At 45.8% G+C, this 22,153-nt stretch overlaps 2 protein-coding genes and 1 long non-coding RNA gene across 3 annotated transcripts; 1 reads left to right on the forward strand and 2 right to left on the reverse strand.

The window, feature by feature from the left end:
- Positions 1-433: 433 nt before the first annotated feature.
- Positions 434-1,872, reverse strand: LOC105356114. The gene is made up of 2 exons (XR_910364.2): positions 1,751-1,872; positions 434-858 (listed from the first exon to the last, which is right to left on the reverse strand). It is a non-coding gene; the product is annotated as an uncharacterized LOC105356114 (long non-coding RNA).
- Positions 1,873-2,011: 139 nt separating this feature from the next.
- Positions 2,012-5,998, forward strand: atp1b3 (ATPase Na+/K+ transporting subunit beta 3). The gene is made up of 7 exons (XM_004078637.2): positions 2,012-2,311; positions 3,295-3,423; positions 3,616-3,714; positions 3,794-3,987; positions 4,071-4,121; positions 4,465-4,551; positions 4,624-5,998. Exons 1-7 carry the CDS (start codon positions 2,200-2,202, stop codon positions 4,789-4,791), a joined length of 840 nt encoding a protein of 279 aa, XP_004078685.1. The 5' UTR covers positions 2,012-2,199; the 3' UTR covers positions 4,792-5,998.
- A 7,259-nt stretch (positions 5,999-13,257) lies between these two features.
- grk7 (G protein-coupled receptor kinase 7) lies at positions 13,258-18,761 on the reverse strand. Its single transcript, NM_001104661.1, is given in 4 exon segments — positions 13,258-14,765; positions 14,950-15,230; positions 16,807-17,262; positions 18,062-18,761. Coding segments are annotated over 4 exon segments (1,674 nt in total). The 5' UTR covers positions 18,659-18,761; the 3' UTR covers positions 13,258-14,425.
- Between the last annotated feature and the right edge of the window lie 3,392 nt (positions 18,762-22,153).

Consider the following 22,153-nt stretch of genomic DNA (forward strand, 5'->3'; position numbering starts at 1 on the left):
AGACCTCAACCCAATAGAAAGCCTTTGGAGGGAGACTGTTTCTCAGCAACAGCCCAGAAACCTGACTGATCTAGAGGAGATCTGTGCAGCAGTAATAAACAAATCATTAAAAAAAAACATGTAATGTGATTTCCAGATTTATTTATTTTTTATCATGTCTCTCAAAGTGGACATGCAGCTAAAATGTCAAATCCCTCCATGATTTCTAAATGGGAGAACTTGGAAAATCACAGGGGGTTCAAATACTTATTGGCCTCACTGTACATCTACCACATAAATGCACACGTGTTTTAACATTTATCCAAATAAACTATCAGATCACCACCGGGCTGTTTTCAGAAATGGCCAATCAAATTGAGCAGTTGAGTTTCTGTGTCGTAATTACTAAACATCCACTAAAATAAACTGTCAAGAAGAAAGAGGGCAGAGTTGGTGAGTGTCTACACATAATGTATTTATTAAGGTTAGAGCAGTTCTGTTCCATTGCAGGAGTTATGCTGGAGCTAATTTTGACAAATGTTGATGCCATTGAGGAGGGAGGCAGACAGGAAATACTCTGTTTTCACTTTATCACAGAAAAAGAAGAGGGAAACCCCTTGATGCTTGAATTTATTTCCAATGCATTTATGTATTTTTGCTGAAATACTGCTAAATTGTGGTAATTTTAGAGCCAAAGTGATTTGCTGCATATTTGCATCCAGGGGTCCAGACTATGAACTCAACAGGAACTGAATCAAAATGAATTCATAGTGGAACTCAAGTTACATCAAAACAGAAAAGAAGAGGTTTGGGTGTAAGAAAAGGATCTGAACAGCAATAATTCATCCTCCAACACCGGACCTTCAAAAGTGAAAACTCCTGAAAGAAGTAAACATAAAGGTTAGTAGACACAAGTTCATCAACGCTTTTCCAAGACATGAACACCAGTTTTTAAATTCAAAAACTGATTTAAACTCTTAAAAAAACCTCAAAGACATCTTTTAATCTGTTTTCAAAGCGTTCCCAGTGGTGTTTGATACATGATTATGTCGTTTTTAGAGAAATTCACCTGAGTAATGAGTTTATTTCCCATCATCCCTTTGTTCACCCTCTCTCCCTCTAGCTTACAGCCCCTCACACTCCCAACGTAACATTAGCAGTGCAACAAAAACAGCAGCCACATCAGATCTATCCAGCCGTTCAGTTCTGATCCAGATTCCAGCTCAGACCAGGAGAACAAAGACGTTCATGGATCTGTTTGTCTGCAGGTGGATGATCAGAATGGAGCAGAGCAGGGAGCACGTAGCCCTGGTTATTGCAGTTTGTACCTGAGAGTTTTTCATAACAGCATTTTTTTGGTCTGCTCCTGGTTCACTAGAATTTCAATAAAGAAACACTCAGAAATGCAGTGTCTTCATTTTCTTTATAAATATCATCCTTCATCAGAAAATACCACAATAACACATTTAAAACACCATTTTCTTTGAATGGGTCTTTAAAAAACGTAGGAATTCCCGAGTTTTAGTTTTATCCACAATTTTTTTAAATAAGAGTTTATGTGTCTAATTTAAAGTTTCCAACCATAAATGCATTTTTTCATCATTTTTTTTTTCTTCTGTCATTTTTTTAATCTTGTTTGAACATTAGATAGAGATGGTTTCTACTTGAGTTGACCTATTTTACAGTCACACTGCTGCAGTAACCGTCACGGATAGTTTTCATTGGTGTGTTTTGTTATTTGAGCTCCATTCCTGTTGGTTCAGTGACTCACCTGTTCGACTCCCACGCAGTCAGGGCATTCAGGACATCAGGCTGTTGGTTGCTCCCGGAGAGCTGCCCCCCAAAGCCCCCCAAAGCCCCCCGGGTTCTGACCAGAAACCTTCCGCTTTTCTGGGTCGGATTCCTGCGCGTGCTGGAGCGTCTCTCTGCGCGCGTCTGCGCTCTCGCATCAGCTGCTGTGGACGTCACACATTCTTCCTCTATCCTCACCTCCTCCCTCCCTCCCTCTCTCGGTTTTTCCGTTACGCCGGAGCATCTCTCCTGCTCCCTCTCTCCGCGCCGCCCACTCCCTCTCTAGCATCGATCCGCCGCCGCAGCAGCAGCCGGTTCCTCCGCTTCATCCCATTATCGTCTTGCTGCGCTTTCCTCGTTTTTTTAACGTTTTCCTCATTTCTGTGAAGCAACGGAGCAGTAGTGGGAGCGAACCCCCTCCCCATCAGCATGGCGAACACCGAGGATAAAGCGCCAAGCAAGGAGAACAAGTCCAGCTGGAAAGACTCCATCTACAACCCGCGGACCGGGGAGCTGATGGGGCGCACGGCCAGCAGCTGGGGTAAGGACCCCCACTCACGGGCGCTGCCGCGAGGCTTCCCCCTGTGCGTAGATGTGTGTGTGCGGGGGGAGGGGGGGTCCTGATTCTCACAAAGATAGGCTGCTTCCGTTTCCCTGCATGGATGGATTGAATGGGAGTGCGCTGAGGAGATGTCCCAGGCCTACATGACGGTGTGAAGGAGAAGCCTGCTGCTGCTGCTGCTGCTGCTGCTGCTGCTGCTGCTGCTGCTGCTGCAGGGGTGCAGAATCCGGCAGCTATGGGTCGGTTTAGAGTCCTTTAGGTGAGGGGATATTTGCTGCCCGCTTCCTGTCAGGGCAGCAGACAAAGCTGCTCGTTACCTAACCCTATAGGATGCTGCTGCATTCCTCAGCTAATCTGCCGATGAGGATGATGAGGATGATGATGGGGCCATACATTTATGTAATGGTCCCCCGGCGTGGTGGGGCTCCTGCTGCAATCTGCCGGCTGCCCAGGCCTCTGTGCTGCTATGCAGCGGGATGCTCCACTGCAGTTGCATGGCCGCCCACATTAGCATGTCTGTCAAGGTCAAATGGGATTCCCTCTCTCTTCTTTCTTTAGTGTACCAGGCAGGTGCATTGTGGGATATGGTAAGAGAGGGCTGAGGGGACAGAGTGGCATACAGCAGGAGGCTGAGGGGTTCATCCCAGCATTTCTTGTCCTCGTGGGTGTGAGTGCTGGACCGGCTGCATGGCGGTAAAACCGTTCTGAGTGCGTAGTTAGTGAAGTGCCACTCTCCTCCGGATGAAGGATGCAGCAGCTGCTCGGAGCTCAGGCGCCAGTCTGATCTGAAAGTGCAGCCGTCTCATCAAAAATCGCCTCGGTTCGGCGAGCAGCGGAAAGAATTTCCTCCTCTGCTCAAAATGGTTTCTGTCACAGTTCACCCAGACTTTAGACGCTGCTGCTCTGACAGAGGAAGGACCGGTCCGAACACTCGTCTTCATCCCTCTTCTCTGTCTTTCCAGCGCTCATCCTGCTCTTCTACCTGGTTTTCTACTGTTTTTTGGCTGGCTTGTTCGCCCTGACCATGTGGGTCCTGCTGTTCACTCTGGATGATTACGTGCCCAAATACAGAGACCGTGTTCCCTACCCAGGTGAGCTCCCTGAAAGCCGGGCAGACTTTCCCCCTGACATGCATTACTCATGCCGGCACCAATAAGAAACTGCCATGATGTTGTTTCTGCTTTCTGCATCGATCCAGCTAGATGTTCACAGCTGCACTAATGTTTGATGGCTGCTTTGGCTCCAGACAAACAAACTCCCATAATTCCACATCTCATTTCCAGGACTGGTGATTCGCCCAAATTCACTGGACATCTCATTTAACAAATCGGACCCCCTGAAGTACGCGCAGTACGTCCAGCACCTGGAGAAGTTCCTTGAGAGTAGGTGCAGTAGTGATTGCATGAGCACCAGTCTGCCTTTAACCAGTTCACTCATGGGATGTTTGCATCTCCCTGTCAGGGTACAACGACTCAGCGCAGGAGAAGAACGAGAACTGCATTTCAGGAGAGTTCTACCTGCAGGACGGCCCTATAAGTATGGTCAGGAGGGCGTGTCCCTTTAGGAGGGCGTTACTGAGCTTCTGCTCTGGTCTGTCCGACACCAACTATGGATACCAGGAAGGAAAGCCTTGTGTGATCCTGAAAATGAACAGGGTAACCCACCCCGCCCCTCCAGCACCCCCCGGGTTTCAGCTGGACTGAGCGGTACATTTACAGCCGTTTGTGTCTCTGCACAGATCATTGGCCTGAAGCCTGACGGAGAGCCTTACATTAACTGCACAGTCAAAGTAAAAACACACCTCTCGTGCTTGTTTGTATGATGTCGTCTTTGATTTCTGTCAGGAGATTCATCGAGGTTTCTTTTCTGTTGATCATTTTTCATTTCTTCCTTTTTTTGTTCTTTGTGTGTCTCGTATCTTTTTGCATGCTGTCTCTGACGTCTTTAGGGTAAGAAGAACCTGAATTATCTGGAGAAGGTCACTGAATCCATGCTGTGTTTCAATGAGGGGCTCATTTCCTTTCCTTTCACTGTCTGTCCTGTGTCAGGGTCTCCTGAAAACCCGTTCCAGTTCACTTTGAATGGAAATGCTCATTACTAAGTTCATGCTAAGATGGTAATTGTCCTTGCAGAAAGACCACCCAATCCAAATGTACTACTCCCCCAACAACGGCCAAATCGATAAGATGTTCTTCCCTTACTATGGCAAGAAGGCCCATGTAAGTATGTTTACCTGCTCAGGTGAGTGGGTGTGAGTCTGCAGCTGACTGACCCACTGCTCTGTGCTGCAGGAGAATTACCTGCAGCCCCTGGTGGCCGTAAAGCTGCTGATTACCAAGGAGGACTACAACAAGGAGCTGACCGTGGAGTGCCGGATCGACGGCTCCAACCTCCGCAACAACGACGAGAGGGACAAGTTCCTGGGTCGCGTGACCTTCAGGGTCAAAGTGGTGGAGTAGAGATGAGCATGGGAAGAAACCAGACAAGGCTGCCCACGTCTACTCAAAGGGGTCGTGTTTGAGGAAAAAAGTGTCACAAAGGTGTCATTTGGGAATTTTGACACAGGCTTTGAAGCAAATGAGATTTGGGATGTGGCTTTGTGTCCCTTCTTTCCTCCATGATTTCTTGCTGTCCTCATCAAAGGTCCCCAGAGCAGAGCCGTCCTTTCTGAGTTCATCCGTCGCATCATTATTTATCCAGTATGCTTTGTTTTGTTTTTAGCATTGGTGTGATTTGATCGATTATAGCCACTGTTGGAAGCTGTCTTGTAAACCGCTAAACCCTTTTTTTAGACCTTCTTTTGTGGTCCACCTGCCATTAGGACGAGTGGGTTTCAGTTTCGTAGCCTCTCTGAGCTGCAGTCTTATCACCGGGAGGATTTGTATCTTGCTGTATAGTAGAACCGAGAAGGTAGAAAACGTCCAACACATCTCCAGAGTATTCTCTCATCGAAAAGACTTAATAGTAACATTCCTAATATAGCCACTGTATCCTGTATATGAAATGCCAATTACAGAGTCCCTCCATGTATGAATACATTGTGATCTGTACCATATTTAGGGAATTATATGTAGGTCTTTGTGTTGTGACTTGCAGAGCCACAACCTAGTCTTGTGCCGTCTGTCTGTCTGTCTGCATGTCAGTCTGTCCGTCTGCCTGTCTTCCCGTTTACTGACCTTTCTGCGAATGAACCTCCGGGACGCTGGGTGTCGATGGCTGAGGTGTCAAAATTGCTGGTAGAGTGGAGAGGCGCTGAAAAGGCGTTGCAAAAACAACAACTTCACTGTAACTATGTACTGTATCTTTACGTGATCAGTATACTTATCTGGGTCTCAAAGATTGTTTGTCAGTTAACTCTTCTTCAGCCTGTTTATCTGATTGTCTGCCAATCTATTACTCTTCGTTGTATATATATATATGAAACACTATCTACCACATTTACTTAACTCACAGTGTATTTTTGTCACAAACATGCTGTCTGTGCACTGTAAAGAAATAATTTAAGCAAAGATTTACAGGAAATGATCTTATTCAGAACTCTGTTTACACTGTCGTTGAAGGAACCCACATTTCAAAGAACAACGTGTACCATCTCTTCAGGGTGCCTTAAGACCTGATGAAGCAACATGTGGAATAAAAGTGATTTTGGAAAAACATTCCAGCACATTTTTAATGTCACGTGAGCATTATTTCATTGAAAAGTCCCTCCAGTCAAAGGAAATCAAAGACTCCCTGAATTTAACGCGTGATCAATCACTGTTTCTAGGTCATCAAAAATCACCAAAAATTTCAGAAAGATTTCCCGAAAGAGATTCTTCCAGTAAATAACAAGCACAACACGCAAGGCAAAACAATTTTAAAGTTCTCTGTTTGCATTTGTACACAAAAACACCAACAAAAATGTAGATGATGTTGGTAAAACCAGAGGAGAATCAGAAAAGCCTCCCCTGTGATTTCATCCAGTCTAAAAGTTGAAGCAACTCCAACAATCGGTTTAGATCAATGCTACAATCTTCATTTTTATTGGCTCAGCCTTTTATTAAAACATCACTGTGGAGTCGGCTTCAGGAATGATGTTCAAAGAATTGGATTTGGGGTCAACTGATTAATCGAAAACATTTAAAACTAGAAGAAAAATTACAGTGATAAAGCAAGAAAGTCAAATATGTTAAACAGCATATCAATAATGTGTTTCACATTCATAAATTTGGTAGATTCCTATCTAGTGTGGTGCAAAAACCCAACAGCTCCGCCCCATGTCAGTCACCCACTGCTATGGAATGGCACCCTTACCCAGCATTCCTCCTCAACCAGCATGGTTGTGTTGCTCACTCTGACACGAAGGTCATGACTGCTGGCAGCTCCAACTATCCAAGTAAATTGGTTCTGTCACAATTGCACTGAGAAGGTTCTAAAAAAGTTCTCCTATTGTTGGACTTTCTGGATGCATTATCTAAGGCTTTTCAGAAATAAATGGTAAATTGTATTACACCGCTTACCAACCTTTCTACAAGTGGAAAGGTAATAGAGGAAAGTGCAACAACCACAGTAGCACAGTGGGGCAAAAAAGTATTCAGTCAGCCACCAGTTGTGCAAATTATCCCACTTAAAAAGATGAGAGAGGCCTGTAATTCTCATTTTAGGTAAACCTCAACTATGAGAGACAAAATGAGAAAATAAATTGAAAAAATCACGTCGTCTTATTTTTAAAAACGTATTTGTAAATTCTGTTGGAAAATAAGTATTTAGTCAATAACAAAAGTTCAACTCAACACTTTGTTCTGTATTGTTAGCAATTACAGCAGTCAAATGTTTTCTGTAAGTCTTCAAAAGGTTTTCATAAACTGTTCCTGGTATTTTGGCCCATTCCCCCACGCAGATCTCTTTGAGAGCAATGATGTTTTGGGGCTGTTGCTGGGCAACACAGACTTTCAACTTCCTCCAGAGATTTTCGTTGGGGTTGAGATCTGGAGACTGGCTAGGCCACTCCAGGACCTTGAAAGGCTGAAACCACTCCTTCGTAACCCGGGCAACGTGTGTTTGGGATTGTTGTCATGCTGAAAGACCCAGCCATGTTTCATTTTCAATGCTGATGGAAGGAGGTTTTCATTCCAAATCTGACCATACATGGCCCCATTCATTCTTTCCTTTACACAGATCAGTCGTCCTTGTCCCTTTGCTGAAAACAGCCCCAAAGCATGATGCTTCCACCCCCATGCTTTACAGTAGGTATGGTGTTCTTTGGATGCAGCTCAGCATTCTTTCTTCTCCTAACACGAGTAGAGTTCTTACCAAAAGGTTCTCTTCTGGTTTCATCTGACCATAGGACATTCTCCCAGTCCTCTTCTGGATCATCCAAATGCTCTCTAGCAGACCTTAGACGGGCCTGAACATGTGCTGGCTTTAGCAGGGGGACACGTTTAGCACTGCAGGGTTTGAGTCCCTGGTGGTGTAGTGTGTTACTGTTGGTAGCCTTTGGTACTTTGGTTCCAGCTCTCTGCAGGTCAGTCACTAGGTCCCCTGTGGGATTCTGGGATTTTGTGGGTCTTTGGGAAACCAAAGAATCGTGTGTGGAGAAACAGACATCTCACTAACAAGACCAAAGTGAGAGCATGTGAAGCTTTTGTATCACTTTTCTTGTTGGACAACTAATCGTCATCTGGAAAACCTTCTCAGTGCTTTTCATGCTGACTTAGACTCCAAGTCATCTTGCATGAAGTATGGTTCTAAGTCTTGGAGCCATACTTTGGATCTCCTGGACGGACAAAACAACCAAGGAAGAACTCTTTCGTGTTACCGACTTCCATGTTACAAACCTCTGTCATCCCAGTTGAAACTCACTTGACTAAGATGGGTGGGTCATGTCCACAGGATGCCCAAAAGTTGCCTTCTTCGCTGCATTCTGCACAGTGTCCTGAAAGATGGCAAAAGACCAAGTGGCTGAAAAAACAACAGTGCGGATCGCATGAGGTGCTCATGTCACGTGAGTAAACAGGAAGTGCTGCGATGCTGCTGTGCTACCAAACTGGCGTGGCTCAGGTAAAACCAGCTTTTCTTTTGATTCATTATCTGCCAACTTCAGAAAAATATTGTTACAGACATTGAAATTGTTCAGTCTGGAGGCTCTGGAAGATTACAAAGGTTACATTGACGAGTGTTTCGAGGGGATGGTTATGAGGAAGACGCAAGCCGCCTCAACCCCAACTTCAAAGCGCGGATGTCATGATGACTTGCTTGGTGTGCCAGTATGATCACTTCAAGATACATCCTATCAAAAAGTTACAAAAACAAGCATAACATGCAAGTGAAGCTCAGCATGTTCACCAGCAACATGTATGTATTTGTTCTGTGATGAAAGTTTTCCTCTTCCGCCAACTCTTGACCAGACCTTTGACTCATTTCCCCTCTGCACATTGACGTAGATGTAGATCATTGCTGGCCTGCTGTGATCTGCTTCTATTTACTGTATGGTCATTTTTACATTTTATGAAAAACTAACCGAAACTGCATTTAAACATAAAACATTTTTAATTGTTTTTTTTAGGAACAGGATGGAGATATTTACCATCAATGTAAAGTTTTAATAGATCTGTCGACTTTGTGGGACTCAGGGACAAAATTGCAGGGAGATTTGCAACATTTGAAAGGAAAACTTCTGTGAGATATCTTTTAAAAGAGATAATATGAGTGTTTCTTGCATTCAGCGTTTGTCGATGTGCACAGATGTCCGTTGAGGGTTTTGACCGATGGGTCTTTATGTAAATCTCACGGAGTTGTGCATGATTTTTTCGCAATGCTAACGTAAAGTTGTGACTTTCCACGACCGTTTCATGTATGTCTAATGGATATTTGTTGCATTCAGCACTGATGTATATCGCTTATGCGGCACACATATCATGTCCGTATTACATAAGTGATGCACACATCACTGATGAATTGCACATAAGCAGCGCAATAATCCCGCACGGTTCATGTTCTACATTAATTTACGTGTTCTTTGCGTGGTTTATTCATATTTCTTCAGTGGTTTTAATGTGGTTCATTCGTGATACATCTGTGAATATTTTACATAAATATCACTTTCTCACTTTCTCCACGTAGATTCCACATAGATTTTCATCCGTGCAATATGTACAAAAACATAGTCTACATAGTGGCTGTGTGTCATGGCTTTTTAAAAAAAGAAAGAACGTTTTAAAACCAGTTTTTCTTCGTGAAAGGATTCTTTTCAGATAGTCGGCTGAGAGATGTCCCACCTGCTTCCATGAAGGAATTCACTCAAACTGGTCTTCTTTCCAGACAGTGTTGTTGTTAGTTTGTTTGTTTGTTTATTTGTTTGTTATGGTATAATGTTTTTCTTGATCAAATGTCAAGTCACCATAATTCTGCACAACGTCTGTTTTGGGGGGGGGGGGTTTAGCTCCTGCTCCATGGCTGCTAAGCCAGGACACGATGTGATCCTTGTCCTCCTGCATTTACCACAAACGGGCATCATTTCAACACCAGGTACACTTGGTTATTACTTCCCTCTAGATTCCGCTATCAATTAAGTCTACACTCATCTTTCCAATATTTGGCCTTTTCTGGCCTTTAACCACCATTGGCATCAAGGCTCCAGGGTTTAGTTATTTATGGTCGGAGTTTATCCCAAGAATGCAAGACCTCATTGGCCCAGAACCTAATGGACCCACTTCATGCACATAAAACAAGTGAGGGATAATGGCCGCTTAGGTGTCCATTAAGTAAGAGATAATGGTCCACAATGTCTGCATCATTAGAAATGAACCCACGCCATGGAAGCCTGAACCGTTTCTGATAATGCACACTTCCAAGGCCATTCTCCCGCTTATACAAAGGTACTTATAGAATCAGTTTTTAGTACTTTCTTTCTGTTATTTTCTTGGTTGAGAATGCTTTTCTAACAAAAAGTGGACTATTTGTTACATGTTGCAGTGTGTTGTCATGGTAACATGTGTTAAATAAAGCATCAGTTCAGAGAGAAAGTTCAACTCTTACCACTTGTTTTTGTCCAGATGATGAAGCTAAAGTTTGTGTGGTTTTCAGTATGGATTATCACTTTTTAATATTCACCCAGACCATGGTATTAATGAATATTAACTTACATTCTTAAGATCTCTCCGCTTCTGTCCATCCATTTATCCATCCATCCGTCCATCTGTCCATCCATCCATCCATCCATCCATCCATCCATCCATCCATCCACCCATCATCCATCCATCCATCCATCCATCCATCCACCCATCATCCATCCATCCATCCATCCATCCACCCATCCATCCATCCATCCGTCCATCCATCCATCTATCCATTTATCCATCCATCCACCCATCCGTCCATCCATCCATCCATCCATCCGTCCATCCATCCATCTGTCCATCCATCCATCCATCCATTCATCCAATTGTCATTCCTTCCGTTCATTCATCCATTCATCCATCCATCCATCCATCTGTCCATCCATCCATCCATTCATCCAATTGTCACTCCTTCCGTTCATCCATCCATCCATCCATCCATCCGTCCATCCATCCATCCATTCATCCAATTTTCATTCCTTCCGTTCATCCATCCATCCATCCATCCATCCATCCATCCATCCATCCATCCATCCATCCATCCATCCATCCATCAATCCATCCATCTTCTTAAATCTCCTCCATCCCTTATGGGACACAGGGTTGCTGGAGCCTTTCCTCGCTATCTTCAAGTGAAGGTGAGGAACACCTTGGACAAGTCACCAGACTGTTGCAGTGCATTGGACATACTTTTCTGTTCCAGTCTCCAAAATATGTCAGTCTTCTGTGCCCCTCCTGAGCTTCTGTCTTTCGTTTATCCATCTGATGTGTGGAATTCTCTCCCTCCTAGCTTTTGACAGTGTATCTTAAAATCTGTTTTACAGCTCTGATTTATTTTGTTTCTTTGCTTTCACTGTTGTCATGCAGTCATGGGTAAAGCAGATTTCAGATCTGGACTGAAAATGGATGTTTGTAGGGATGCTTGAGTCTTTCCATCACTAAGGGTCACACTGTGACAGCAAACACAGCTGCAGCATCTCATGAACATTCTTCCAAACACATCCCTGAACCTTCTCATATACGTAATACCCTCATGTCAGTGAGATGAGCAGAGAACGAGTCAGTGGATTACCGTGGATAAGCTCCAGCAAGAGGACTGAACTTCTCCACACCACAGTTCCATTTTCATCATGTTCAATCAGAAACATTGCAAAAAGAATAAAACTGTTGGTATCTGTCTTGTCTTGTTTCTGATTTCAGCGTCTTTTTGATCCTTCTGTTTTTCCGTAATTACATTAGGTCTCATCTGCTGCATTCCTTCCCGTTTCTCCTTAACATAGTGCCTTGCTTCTTGGTTCCTGTTCCCTTTGTAAGGAGTCATGCGGATGGTATTCTTCTGGACCATGTTTGGTGTTCTGATTGTTGTGTTTGTGTATTTGGACCTTGTTTCTGTTGCAGGATTGGGGATTTGAACTGCTCTCTGAACATGTTTGGTAAAGCTCTGGCTGCTGAGCTGAAGAGAGGCGTGTGGAGTGGACTTTTGCCCTCCCCTGTGGATAAGAGTCCCTCCAGTCAGATTATTTCACTCACCTCTCTGGAGGTGCGAGGGTCTCCTGTGGCTGTCGGCATCATTTTGCTGCGGCTGCAGTCCCTCCACTCGGCCTCCGGAGCCTTTTAATGACATCTGCAAAAACACCCAAAAAGTCAACAGATAAATGTTGCTCCCAGAAAAACAAAGCAAAAGGATTTTTTTTATTTATATAAGTATATTTTTTCACCCACATTTCAGTTTTTGTGTTCATTTGAAAAAAATATTTTCTCTCTTTAAATAATCAATTTAAACTATTAAATACAAATGACCTAAACTTACTTTAGTGGCTCGTTTTTTAAGCTTTATATTAGCAGAGTTTCTTAAGACTACTGCCTGTTTTAGTTCAAAACTAATCCTTCAAAAAAAACCTTTTCCTGTATTTTGGCAAACTTGGGCCTCTCAATGTGGTCCTGCGTGACAGACGCACCCACAAAGTCAGAAAAAGTCCCAACTGCTCACGCTGTGATACAGATCTACTGCCACAAGAGAGAGACAGAAACGCCAATCTGTCGGGGGCGGAAGTTGCTGACAGAGGCGCGTGATGCTCGCGATGGCGCCTACCTCCCCGTAAACCCTCTGAAGGTGTCAAAAGTTGAGTCATCTGTTAGACCCAGTTCTTCACCTGAGACTGGAGCGACAGTCGGATCGCTCACAGATCCTGATAGAAAACCTCCGGTTTCAGAGCCTGTGCAGGATCTGTGCAGGCCTCAGGCTGCAGCTCTCCCACATGACCAGCAGCAGCTCCTGCTAAACGTGAGATAATCTCTTCTGAGTTTAACTGGAGAAAGAATCCATCTTAATGTCCACTAAGCTCCTGTAGTCCTTGGGTTTGACAGCTATAAACAGGTGTGTGTGGGGATGAAAGGAACCCACTGCAGCACCATTGATTGATGGCGCTTTCCACAAATCTTCCTTTTTCAAGACAGGGCACCTTGGAGTTCATTTTTACCACAGGAAACGCTCTTGATTCTCACATGTCAGCATTTTTCTTTATTTAGCATCAACTTTAAGATGCTTTAGAGCGACTGTGACGCTGGTTTAAGCAACGACAGCTAAAGGGTAATGCTGGTTATCATCTAATCAGCCAAGAGTGGAACTTGCCAAATTGCAGAGGCCTCCAGCTCAGCCTGGAAGCAATCATCATCCCAAGAGGGATTAATGCAACTGATATTTTTAGGCTTTACCCCACAGCCTTCAGCGGTGCCATCTTCGAGGTTAAAAATAGGCCTGAGCGTGCACGGCGTTCCACGGTTTGAAGACGGAAGCAAAAGAAAGACGGACTGAAAAACCTAAGGAAAAACATTTAAAAGACATCTTTTAATTTCATCACATCTTCAAGCTTCCGGACCATTTACATCTGACACTTCTATGCTTTCTTTCTTTATATTTACAGGCTTTTGATAAGATAACCATAGAACACGTAAAAACTGAACTCTTCTTGTCCATTTAAAAACTGAAGAGACAAGTAAACGAAAGCAACAAGCATTTTCTGTCATCTACACCGAGTCTCTACAGACTCAGACTCAGTCAACCTGAAGAACTGTTTCCTGTTTCTGGCTAGTTTGAGGTTTTCACACTCGTCTCTCTAAAAAAAACAAAAAAGCCCTCAAGATTCTCCGGTGGTTCAGGGCCGGACAGAGAACTCCTGGTACAGGATTTTGTAGCCCAACTCCTCCAGACGTTCCTCTGTCCTGAGCAGGGCTGAACGGCTGTTTCCTCTCTGCCAAACATCCCGGGGCTGAACTCTGCACGACTCTCAGGATTGAGCTTCAGAGCAGCAGCAGCAGAGGAGCTGCTGGGTTTTCTCATTCAATAATTCTAAATTTAACTTTAATTACATCCATTTATCCATTTCTTTCTGTTTAAATATATATATATACATATATATGTGGATACATTTCTGTATGTACAGTACTTACAGTTGTTGTGTTAAGTTTTAAGCAAACTTTAAACCCAGGCGGACAGACAACCACCTTGACGTAAATGCTGGGATCCGCTATCCTTTAGACATTTTGGACCTCAGCATTTGGTCTGAACTCTTCTGCCAAACGTGAGAAGAAGAAATTGAACATCTGGATGAAAACATCACCGGATAAAAGACAGAGGACTAAAAGCCTAAATAAGTCTTCAACAAGGAATTCAGGTGGCAGTTTGGACAGTTTCTTCAAAAAACATCAACAATGAAAAAATTGAAAACAATTTCTAGCAGTCACTTTTGGTAATTCCTGTCTACAAACTGATATACGTCTTCAGAAGAGGCTGTGGACCATGACTTCCTTTTCTTTGTTTTATTGAAATTCATCTCACAAGGAGCTGCTCTCTAAACAAGAAGCCTCCGAACGATGGAAGAGTCTTCCTCAGCGGAGCTGCTCATGCTCGCCTCCCGTGAGGTGTGGTCCTTTTTACACCAGTGTTACTGTGCGTGAGGCTTAGAAGACCATGAGTAGATGTCCAACACGTGCACGCTCACAGCAGAGCACATGTGCCGGACTTCTTCTCGTCGTCGCCGCCTCCTGCTCCCTCTTTCCTGTTGGGATCGTTGAGCTCGTCAAACAGTCCGGTTTCGATCATCTCCTGCTGCCACTGGATGGGCACGGCGCCAGTGCTGAACTCCTTGAAGAACTTGTCGTCCTTGGCGTCAAACTCGATGCCCTTGATCTCAGAGAACTCTGCGATGTCGCCCGTGTCCTTGGCGTACACCACGTTGGGTTTGGGCACCCAGGGCGGGTCCACAAGCCCTGCCTCCAGGCGCGGAAAATTGATGGACTTAAACCACTCGTGTTTCCTCGGATCCTCCATGTTGTTCCTGAGGAAAAAGCAGAAACGCAGCTGTGCATCACATGTTTCCAGGCCTACAACTGACGAGCAGCTCACAACTTTGATGTCATTTATGACATGTTATATGTCCGCAGAATTTTCCGTTACTTCAAAAGTCCTAAAGACATGGATGAAGCAGATCCGGTGTGTGTTGGAGAACAAGAAAATCTTACCTCATGCCCAGACGTTCATCTATCTTCTTCTTGAGGAACTGCTGGATGACGTCCTTGGTGGGAGCATCGAAGCACTTGTGCTCCCACTTTGGCTCCTCGTTGAGAATGCGGCGCTGCACCTCCTCCTTCTCCACTTTCTCCTTCTTGCTCTCAGGGCCTTTGAAAGGAGTGTATCCAGCCACCATCTCGTAGATACTGCAGCCCAGAGCCCACCAGTCCACAGACGTCCTGTACGGTGTTTTGCTCAGGATCTCAGGAGCCATGTATGCTCCGGTGCCAGCCTGCACGGGGCGAATGCGAAATTTTCAGACGCTGCTGTGCCTCTATTTGTCATGCAAGTCCATCTTTCATGATAAGCACAGAGCACATCACAATATTTGTATTTTTTGACCGTCGTCATTCACCTTCTCTGCCTAACTTTCAAGCCTCTCTTCACCTTCACTTCAACCCCATTCTTCCCTTCTTTTCCCCGAGTGACCCTACCTACAGGCTCAAACCTGGAGCTTAATCCCCATTACTAAGCCTGCTGGCTGTCAAAAGTTGTGTGTGTCTGCACACTGAGCACAGAGCTGCCTGTTATATAAGTTTGGGCCAATTCTGGATTCGATGATTGGAAGAGAAAAATCCAGACATACTGAGGCCGCATGCAGTGCACATTAGTATTGATTCAGTCATACTTGCATCGCGTGAGTATGCTGCGATGACGTCATCAGAGCACCAACAGACGAGCAGAAATCCGTGTGGATTAGGAATGGGACGGCCTTCAAGAGGCCGGACTGTCAGTCCTGTCTGACTGAAGGCCTGTTTCCAGCTTCCCTTAAAGTCCTGACAGAAATGCCGAAGAGCTGCTTCGACCCGCCTGACTCGGGTCGCTGTAAAAGCATCTGTGTGATGGACTTAGCTGTTCCAGATGTGTGTCCAGCACACAGACCTCCTGAGTGCCCTGCACATATAAAGACAGCATCTGTGGAAACGACCTCGATCCGTATTTCATTAAAGAAACAGCAATTTTGTTTGCAAACATGCAAATTATGTCTGAACCTTTTCATTGTAAGTTTAGCCCGGGTCTGTGGATCTAATCAGGGACAGACTTGTGTAATGCTCGATAAGAGGATTACAGGAGCAAAGCCAGGCTTGCCTGTAGGAGGTTAGCCCAGTCACTTCTGCTGGTTGAGGAGCATCAGAGCGCTGCCTAATGAGATTACTGGACTTTCACAGAGACCAGTTTGCTCTTTGCTCCCTCAAGTCCTCGCCAAAGGGAACCCTTTGGAAAATGTTTCTACTTCTTTAAAAGCAAACTTCGGTGCATTCATGAGATGTCTCTGCACCTGCGTGATCCACAGACAAGATTTTGCAGTCCTTCGAATTCACCTTCATAAAAACACAGTGGAAGGAAACTGCAGACGGACTCCCACCTGATAAGACGACCAGTTAAGTCTCTGCCCTCGTACAAACCTGCTTACATCTGCTGCTGCTGCTTTAACGGCCACCGGCTCTCTGAGGTCTTTCGTGTACCCCAGTGCAGAATGGCGGCCTATAAATGGCAGAGCTAAAGTGTGACTACTGTAGGATCAGATGAGTTACATAATGGATTCAGAGGCTCTCATTGCAAAGATCTTTAAACAAACCAGTAATCCCTGTCCGGATTTAAAACTCTGTCAGAGGATGACTCCATGCCCATAACCTTAGATCAGCTCAACCTTGCCTTCAGCTCAACCTGTCCCTCAACCAGTGATTCCACTGATCCCAGTGAGGGCCCAGTGAAGGATTCTGGCTCCATGATATAAAGTCTCACAGTCTCTCGACCACTGACTGGATAAAGAGAAACCGAAGGCATGCGTGCTTGCTTGTACTCACCATCTGAGTGACCGTCTTTCCTGGAGCAATCTCTATGGCCAGACCCAAATCTGAGAGTCGACACTGGCCTTGGCTGTCCAACAGCACGTTCTCCGGCTTCATGTCTCGATATATAATATCCATATCGTGGAGGTGCAGGATACCGGTGGTGATCTGTGCCGTGTAGTGGATGATGCGCTTCATCTCGATGCCTTTATCCACCCCCTTGCCGTCGTAGCCGATGTTGTAGATGTGGTACTTGAGGTCTCCTCCATTCATCAGGGTCATGACAAGGCACAGGTGGGTCTTGGTGTCATAAGCGTAGGCCAAGTTGACCAGAAAGAGGCTGTTAACCTTCTCCAAGATCTGCTTCTCCAAGAGGGCCATCTTCTCACCTCCCTTCTTCTTCAGTCGTTTCTTACACAACTTTTTGCAGGCGTACATCTGGCCTGTGTTCTTGACCTGCACTGCACATACCTGAGGAGAGACAGGTTGGGGAATGTGAACAGGTCTCTAGCAAATGTTCTTGTCAAATCACCAAACAGACGCAAATCTGGGTCTCCTGGCATGAGTGGATGCTGACAGGCTTCCATATTGCTCTGGAACTGCATCCATCAAAAAGGCCATCAGTTCTATGTTTGAAGGGTCATTACACAAATACTAAAGATAAGATCAAAGAATCATGTCACTATGTATCCCATCATGTGACCACGGTCCAACCAGAGGGAGGTCGTCTGACCTCCATACAAGAAAATTAGATCAAAGAGCTAACCTAGGCTGACCCACCCAGCTGTGCCTTGACATCCAATTTACCACCTGTCCCACTCAAATCTTTATCCAACATCCACTTGTCCACTCATCCGTGTTCTACATGTACTGGACTAAAGAAGAAGAGCTGCAGATTAGAAGAACCCTAGTACATTATTGCTCTGTTTTAAAGCAGGGGGGCTCATAGACCCTGACAGCAGGGTCAGCTGCTGATATTCACAATAGTTAGCACACAGAGTTGCAGTCCATGTCGTTGAGTCTGCAGCTTACACAGCAGTCTCTGTTTGAAAAACACCCAAGCTAGAGACATTCTGGACAGCTTCACAGTTAAATCAGATTTGAGAGGAGCAGAAGCTTCACAGAGGCCTTTTCTGCCACTTTACCAGAGAAACAGCACGCCTCAAGGCAAATGAAGGGCTTCATCACTGTTCAATTTTTTAGTAAAACACGTTTGCAAGAAATTGTTGATACGAGTTCATGGTTCACAGCTGATAGTTGTAATTCTTACCTCTCCAAAGCCTCCTTTTCCCAGAGTCCTGAACTCATAGAAATATTTGTCACTGATGGGCTGCTTCTCATACTCTTTCCACTGAAGAAATTTATCAAAGTATTGGCTTCCCTGGTATTCTGTGAAAGGTTTGCCCTTCAGGAATTCTCTCACTCCATCCTGGACCTTGTTCTTCATCACCTCTTCAAAAGTGGCATCCGTGACAGACTTGCATTTCTCAGCAGGTTCCCCGGAAAGAAAAGTGAGAAATGTCTTAGAATCAGGTTTGCAATATTTGTTGATGATGTTTTGGCGTGCTTTGTCTTTCGCTGCGCCTTCCGCCAGATCCCAGTCGTACAACTCATCCAAGAACTCGGCTGCCAGCTTAAACTCAGGGGTGTTCGCCAGAAAGTCGCGGAACAACCTTTTCCCTATGGGCTGCCTTTCGCAGAGGAGCGTGAAATCCTTTTCAATGGACTCTCGCAGGGCAACACATTGCTCTGGTTTGGGGAGAGACAAGCTGCGGCGGCGCTTCTTCATCTCCTTGTCATCTCCCCCCTGGGCCTTCAGGTAGGCCGTGTTGGCCACCAGGTTATCCAGTCCCCCCATGTCACACATCTTGACGGCTGTATCTGGTCTGTCCCCCCCAAGTGACTGTCTTCTTCACTGGCTTCCTGAGGATGCCTGCTCTCTCCGAGGATGTGTGAGAGTTCAATTCCCTCCAAAGCCAGTGTGCAAATGAGCTCCTTCAACGAGCCCACCTGCAAACCTAAGACACACTGACACACCCAGTGTTCACTCATTTAGAATTAAATACCAAGGAGGGATTTTGGCTTAAGGATCTTTGTGTGGTCTATTCAAGGAGGCTGTGCACGGAAAGGGAATCGTAAGCGGGCTCTGTCGTAAGAGGCTTTCCAGCCCTCTAAATTTGTTTAAAGAGAAGTTCGGTTAACGTAAAGATCCGTACTCATGACAAAGAGATCTGCAAATGGCACCATGCACTCGGAGTGTTGGACGCCGTGCCTGCCAGTCGTCAGCAGGCTGCAACTTTTGCAGGAAAAAAAGCGTGGCACAGTAACCTCTATCATCTTGGTGTCCCCCCACCCCTGGGTCTCAGCAGAGCAGGTACCTGAGAGAGCTTACCCCTAATCGGTCTGCTTCTTTATCTCTGCTCACACCCTCTTAGCTCTGGTCAATACTCTCATTTATCACTCACTCGGACCTGTCTGAACCCCGTCAACTTCCTTTGTTACTGTAGTTGTTCGTCACCTCAACTATTTCAATGAAACAGACTTTTGACAGGATGTAAACTGAACGGGGAGGTGTGTAAAGAAACCTGCAAAATGCATTTGACAAATGTTTGATTTCCGAGCTAAAGCAGGTTTGAACAAGAAAGTAGTTTTCTCTTTTCACAGACAAATCGTATTTCTCCTGGTCAGAGCTAAGAAATCTAAAGTTTGGTGAAGATTCAATTAAAGGCTTTTCTCCTCCTCAGGCAAACGGAGCCAGGAGTCAGAACAGAAACGGGATTAGTAGAGTGTGTCACGTCTTGATACTGGGCTCATTTTTAAAAACCTGAGTAGTAGGTCCTGGACGGACGGACGGACGGACGGACGGACTGACAGACAGACAGAATTACAAGAAGAAGTCCAGGTTTAATGTTTCCTGACCTCGTTTAACATGTTTGGATAAACACACATACGCGCACACACATTTTGCAAGGAAGGGGGGGACCTGGGTCCATCTGTCCCCTACCCCTTCCCTGGTGGGGGGTGCGGGCCCCTTGGCGATTGCGGCTGTGTCCCTTGGGTGCCGGCTCCCTGGGCCCGGCGGTGCTCTCTCCGCACGGTGGGGGGGTTCATATTACACCTGAGCCGGGGGTGTTCGTGTCCCTAGGGGGTGGGTCCTGGTCCTTGCCCCTGAGCTCTGGGCCCCGCCAAACTTCCAACATGGCCGAGCCTGGTCGGGCCATATTTATAACACCCCTTGTGGGCCACCCTTTTTTCCCCGGGGTTCCCCCCCTCCTGGGCGGGGGCGGCGGGCCCCTGCCTTGCTCCTCCCTGGGGGGTCCTGGCTCGTACCTGGGGTTGGGGCGGGGGGATGCCCGGAACTCCTGGGTGGTGGTGGGGTGCTCGTCTGGGGCTGTGGGCGTCGTTCTCCGGTGGGGCCCTGCGTTGGGCTCTTCCGGCGCGGCGGGGGGGCTGCTTTCCTGGTTGGGCTGGGGCGGCGCTCTCTTTCCCTCCGCGCCTCCCTGCTCTCTGGCTCTGGGGGCCTCGCGGCGGTCCTGCTGGCCCTGGCCTGGGTGGCGGTCTTGGTCGCCCGGGGGGCGGTTGTTCCCTGCCTGTTCCCGTGTGGCGTTGGGGGAATTCCGGCTGCCGCTGCTGCTGTGGCGGGGGTCTGGGTGTGGGGGTGGCTGGGCGCTCCTCCTCCTTCTTTTCATATTCCACCATCCATTTTAGAAGAACATAAACACTCACCTGAGCACAGGTGTTAGCTCACCTTTGCACTTATAGTTTGCATGATTGAATGAATGAAAGATTTCACACTAGTTGGTTTAAAGGCATAAGTATGCGTGTGTGAACACTATCTGTTTTGTGTACATGTTGACATGTGAACATTTCTTGCAGCTAGCAGGTGTGTTGATAATATTTGAGTGTGTGTGAACAGGCCCCGCCCTTTTTGTACTACATTTGAACTGTACCGTAACGATAAACAACCAGTAAACCTGTCTGCTCTATGCTGCTTCATGGTCTTACCCCCCCTCTCACTATCATCACCCCCCCCCCCCCCCCCTGACATCCCTCCCTCTTCTTCCCTTCTTTCCTTTTCCGTCCGGTCCAACACCAAAGATTTTCAATCATGGTTGAAATGAATAAAGTTTGGCCTCAATTACAAAAGGGGTTTGTTCAGTCACACCTTTGGTTTGTCAGAAGATTAATAACCCCTCTTGTTAAAGTAAAATATGTCCAACACAAGAGGCCCTCAGCTCTCATCTGCCTGCCTAGCTGTTGGACAGGACAAGTTAAAAAAAAATAACAAAAAATAACATGTTTGGATAAAAAAAAAAAAAAAAGAGTCTCAGAGTCTTTGTGTCTCTGCCTGACTTGGGGGGTGTTGATGACCCGCTGGAGAGCCTTCCTTTGAGCCGCTGTACAGCTGCTGAGGCACAAGTGCTGATGCAGTATGTTAGAACACTTTCTATGGTGGCATGCTAAAAGACCACCAGCAGTCTTCGGTTGATGTTATTTCTCCATAGGATCCTGAGGAAATCCAGTCTCTGCTGGGCTTTTTTCAGCGGTTCACTGGTGTTTGTACTCCAGGTCAGGCTCTCCTCCATGGGGACTCCCAGGAAGCGGAAGTCTGCCCCCCTCTGCACGCAGTCCCCGCTGATGAAGAATGGCAGTATTTCCTTCTTCTTCTTGTAGTCTATTCTCATTTCTTTGGTCTTTGATGTGTCGAGGAGGAAGTTGTTGGTTGAAAACCATGTTGACAGCCGTTCCACCTCATCTCAGAGATGAGCCCCACCACTGTGGTATCATCAGCGAACTTTACGATGGTGTTGGTCAAAGACTGAAGAAGGAAGGTTCGAACCCAAGACCTGGTGGTATTTTGACTCCTTCTATTGTCCCTTTGTGGTGTTTAGACCCCCCCCCCAAGCAAAATGCTTTTTCCTTCGCATTTCAGTACCATGTGACCTCACATAGTTCAGTAAACTCTTTAGATGGGCCTGAATGTGGGCTAAGGGGGGGGGGGCTCATGGACTGGAGGTCAGTCTTTTAGGTGTTGAACCGACGCTTTACCTGATAAATGTTCTGGGTTCTGGGTTGGTTCCTCATTAGTCCCATGATCACTACAAATCCATTAGATCAAATCTTACAATTATTATTCCTCTCAGAGGAGGAAATTATTTTAAATAAAGGTTAAATAATTTTGGCTTACAAGATGTGGAGAAGCCAAATCCATCAAAACAGAGTACACGTCCGAAAAGGCAGATCACAGAAATGTTTCAGAAGATTTACATTATGTCTGTTATTAATGCAACAAGTAAGAACACTATTGTTATGGGCATTGATAAGCGAGCCACAAAAGATGTTTTTTTATTTACACAAAGTG

The sequence above is a fragment of the Oryzias latipes genome, chromosome 17 (assembly GCF_002234675.1).
Source record: "Oryzias latipes chromosome 17, ASM223467v1".
Classification (NCBI taxonomy): Eukaryota; Metazoa; Chordata; class Actinopteri; order Beloniformes; family Adrianichthyidae; genus Oryzias; species Oryzias latipes.

What these genes read in the sequence shown, in the direction of transcription:
- atp1b3 (XM_004078637.2), top strand. Translation starts at nt 2,200, where the DNA reads ATGGCGAACACCGAGGATAAAGCGCCAAGCAAGGAGAACAAGTCCAGC. An exon ending in TGATCCTGAAAATGAACAGG is followed by an intron (nt 3,988 to 4,070) that starts GTAACCCACCCC and finishes GTCTCTGCACAG; the next exon opens with ATCATTGGCCTGAAGCCTGA. An exon ending in ACTATGGCAAGAAGGCCCAT is followed by an intron (nt 4,552 to 4,623) that starts GTAAGTATGTTT and finishes TCTGTGCTGCAG; the next exon opens with GAGAATTACCTGCAGCCCCT.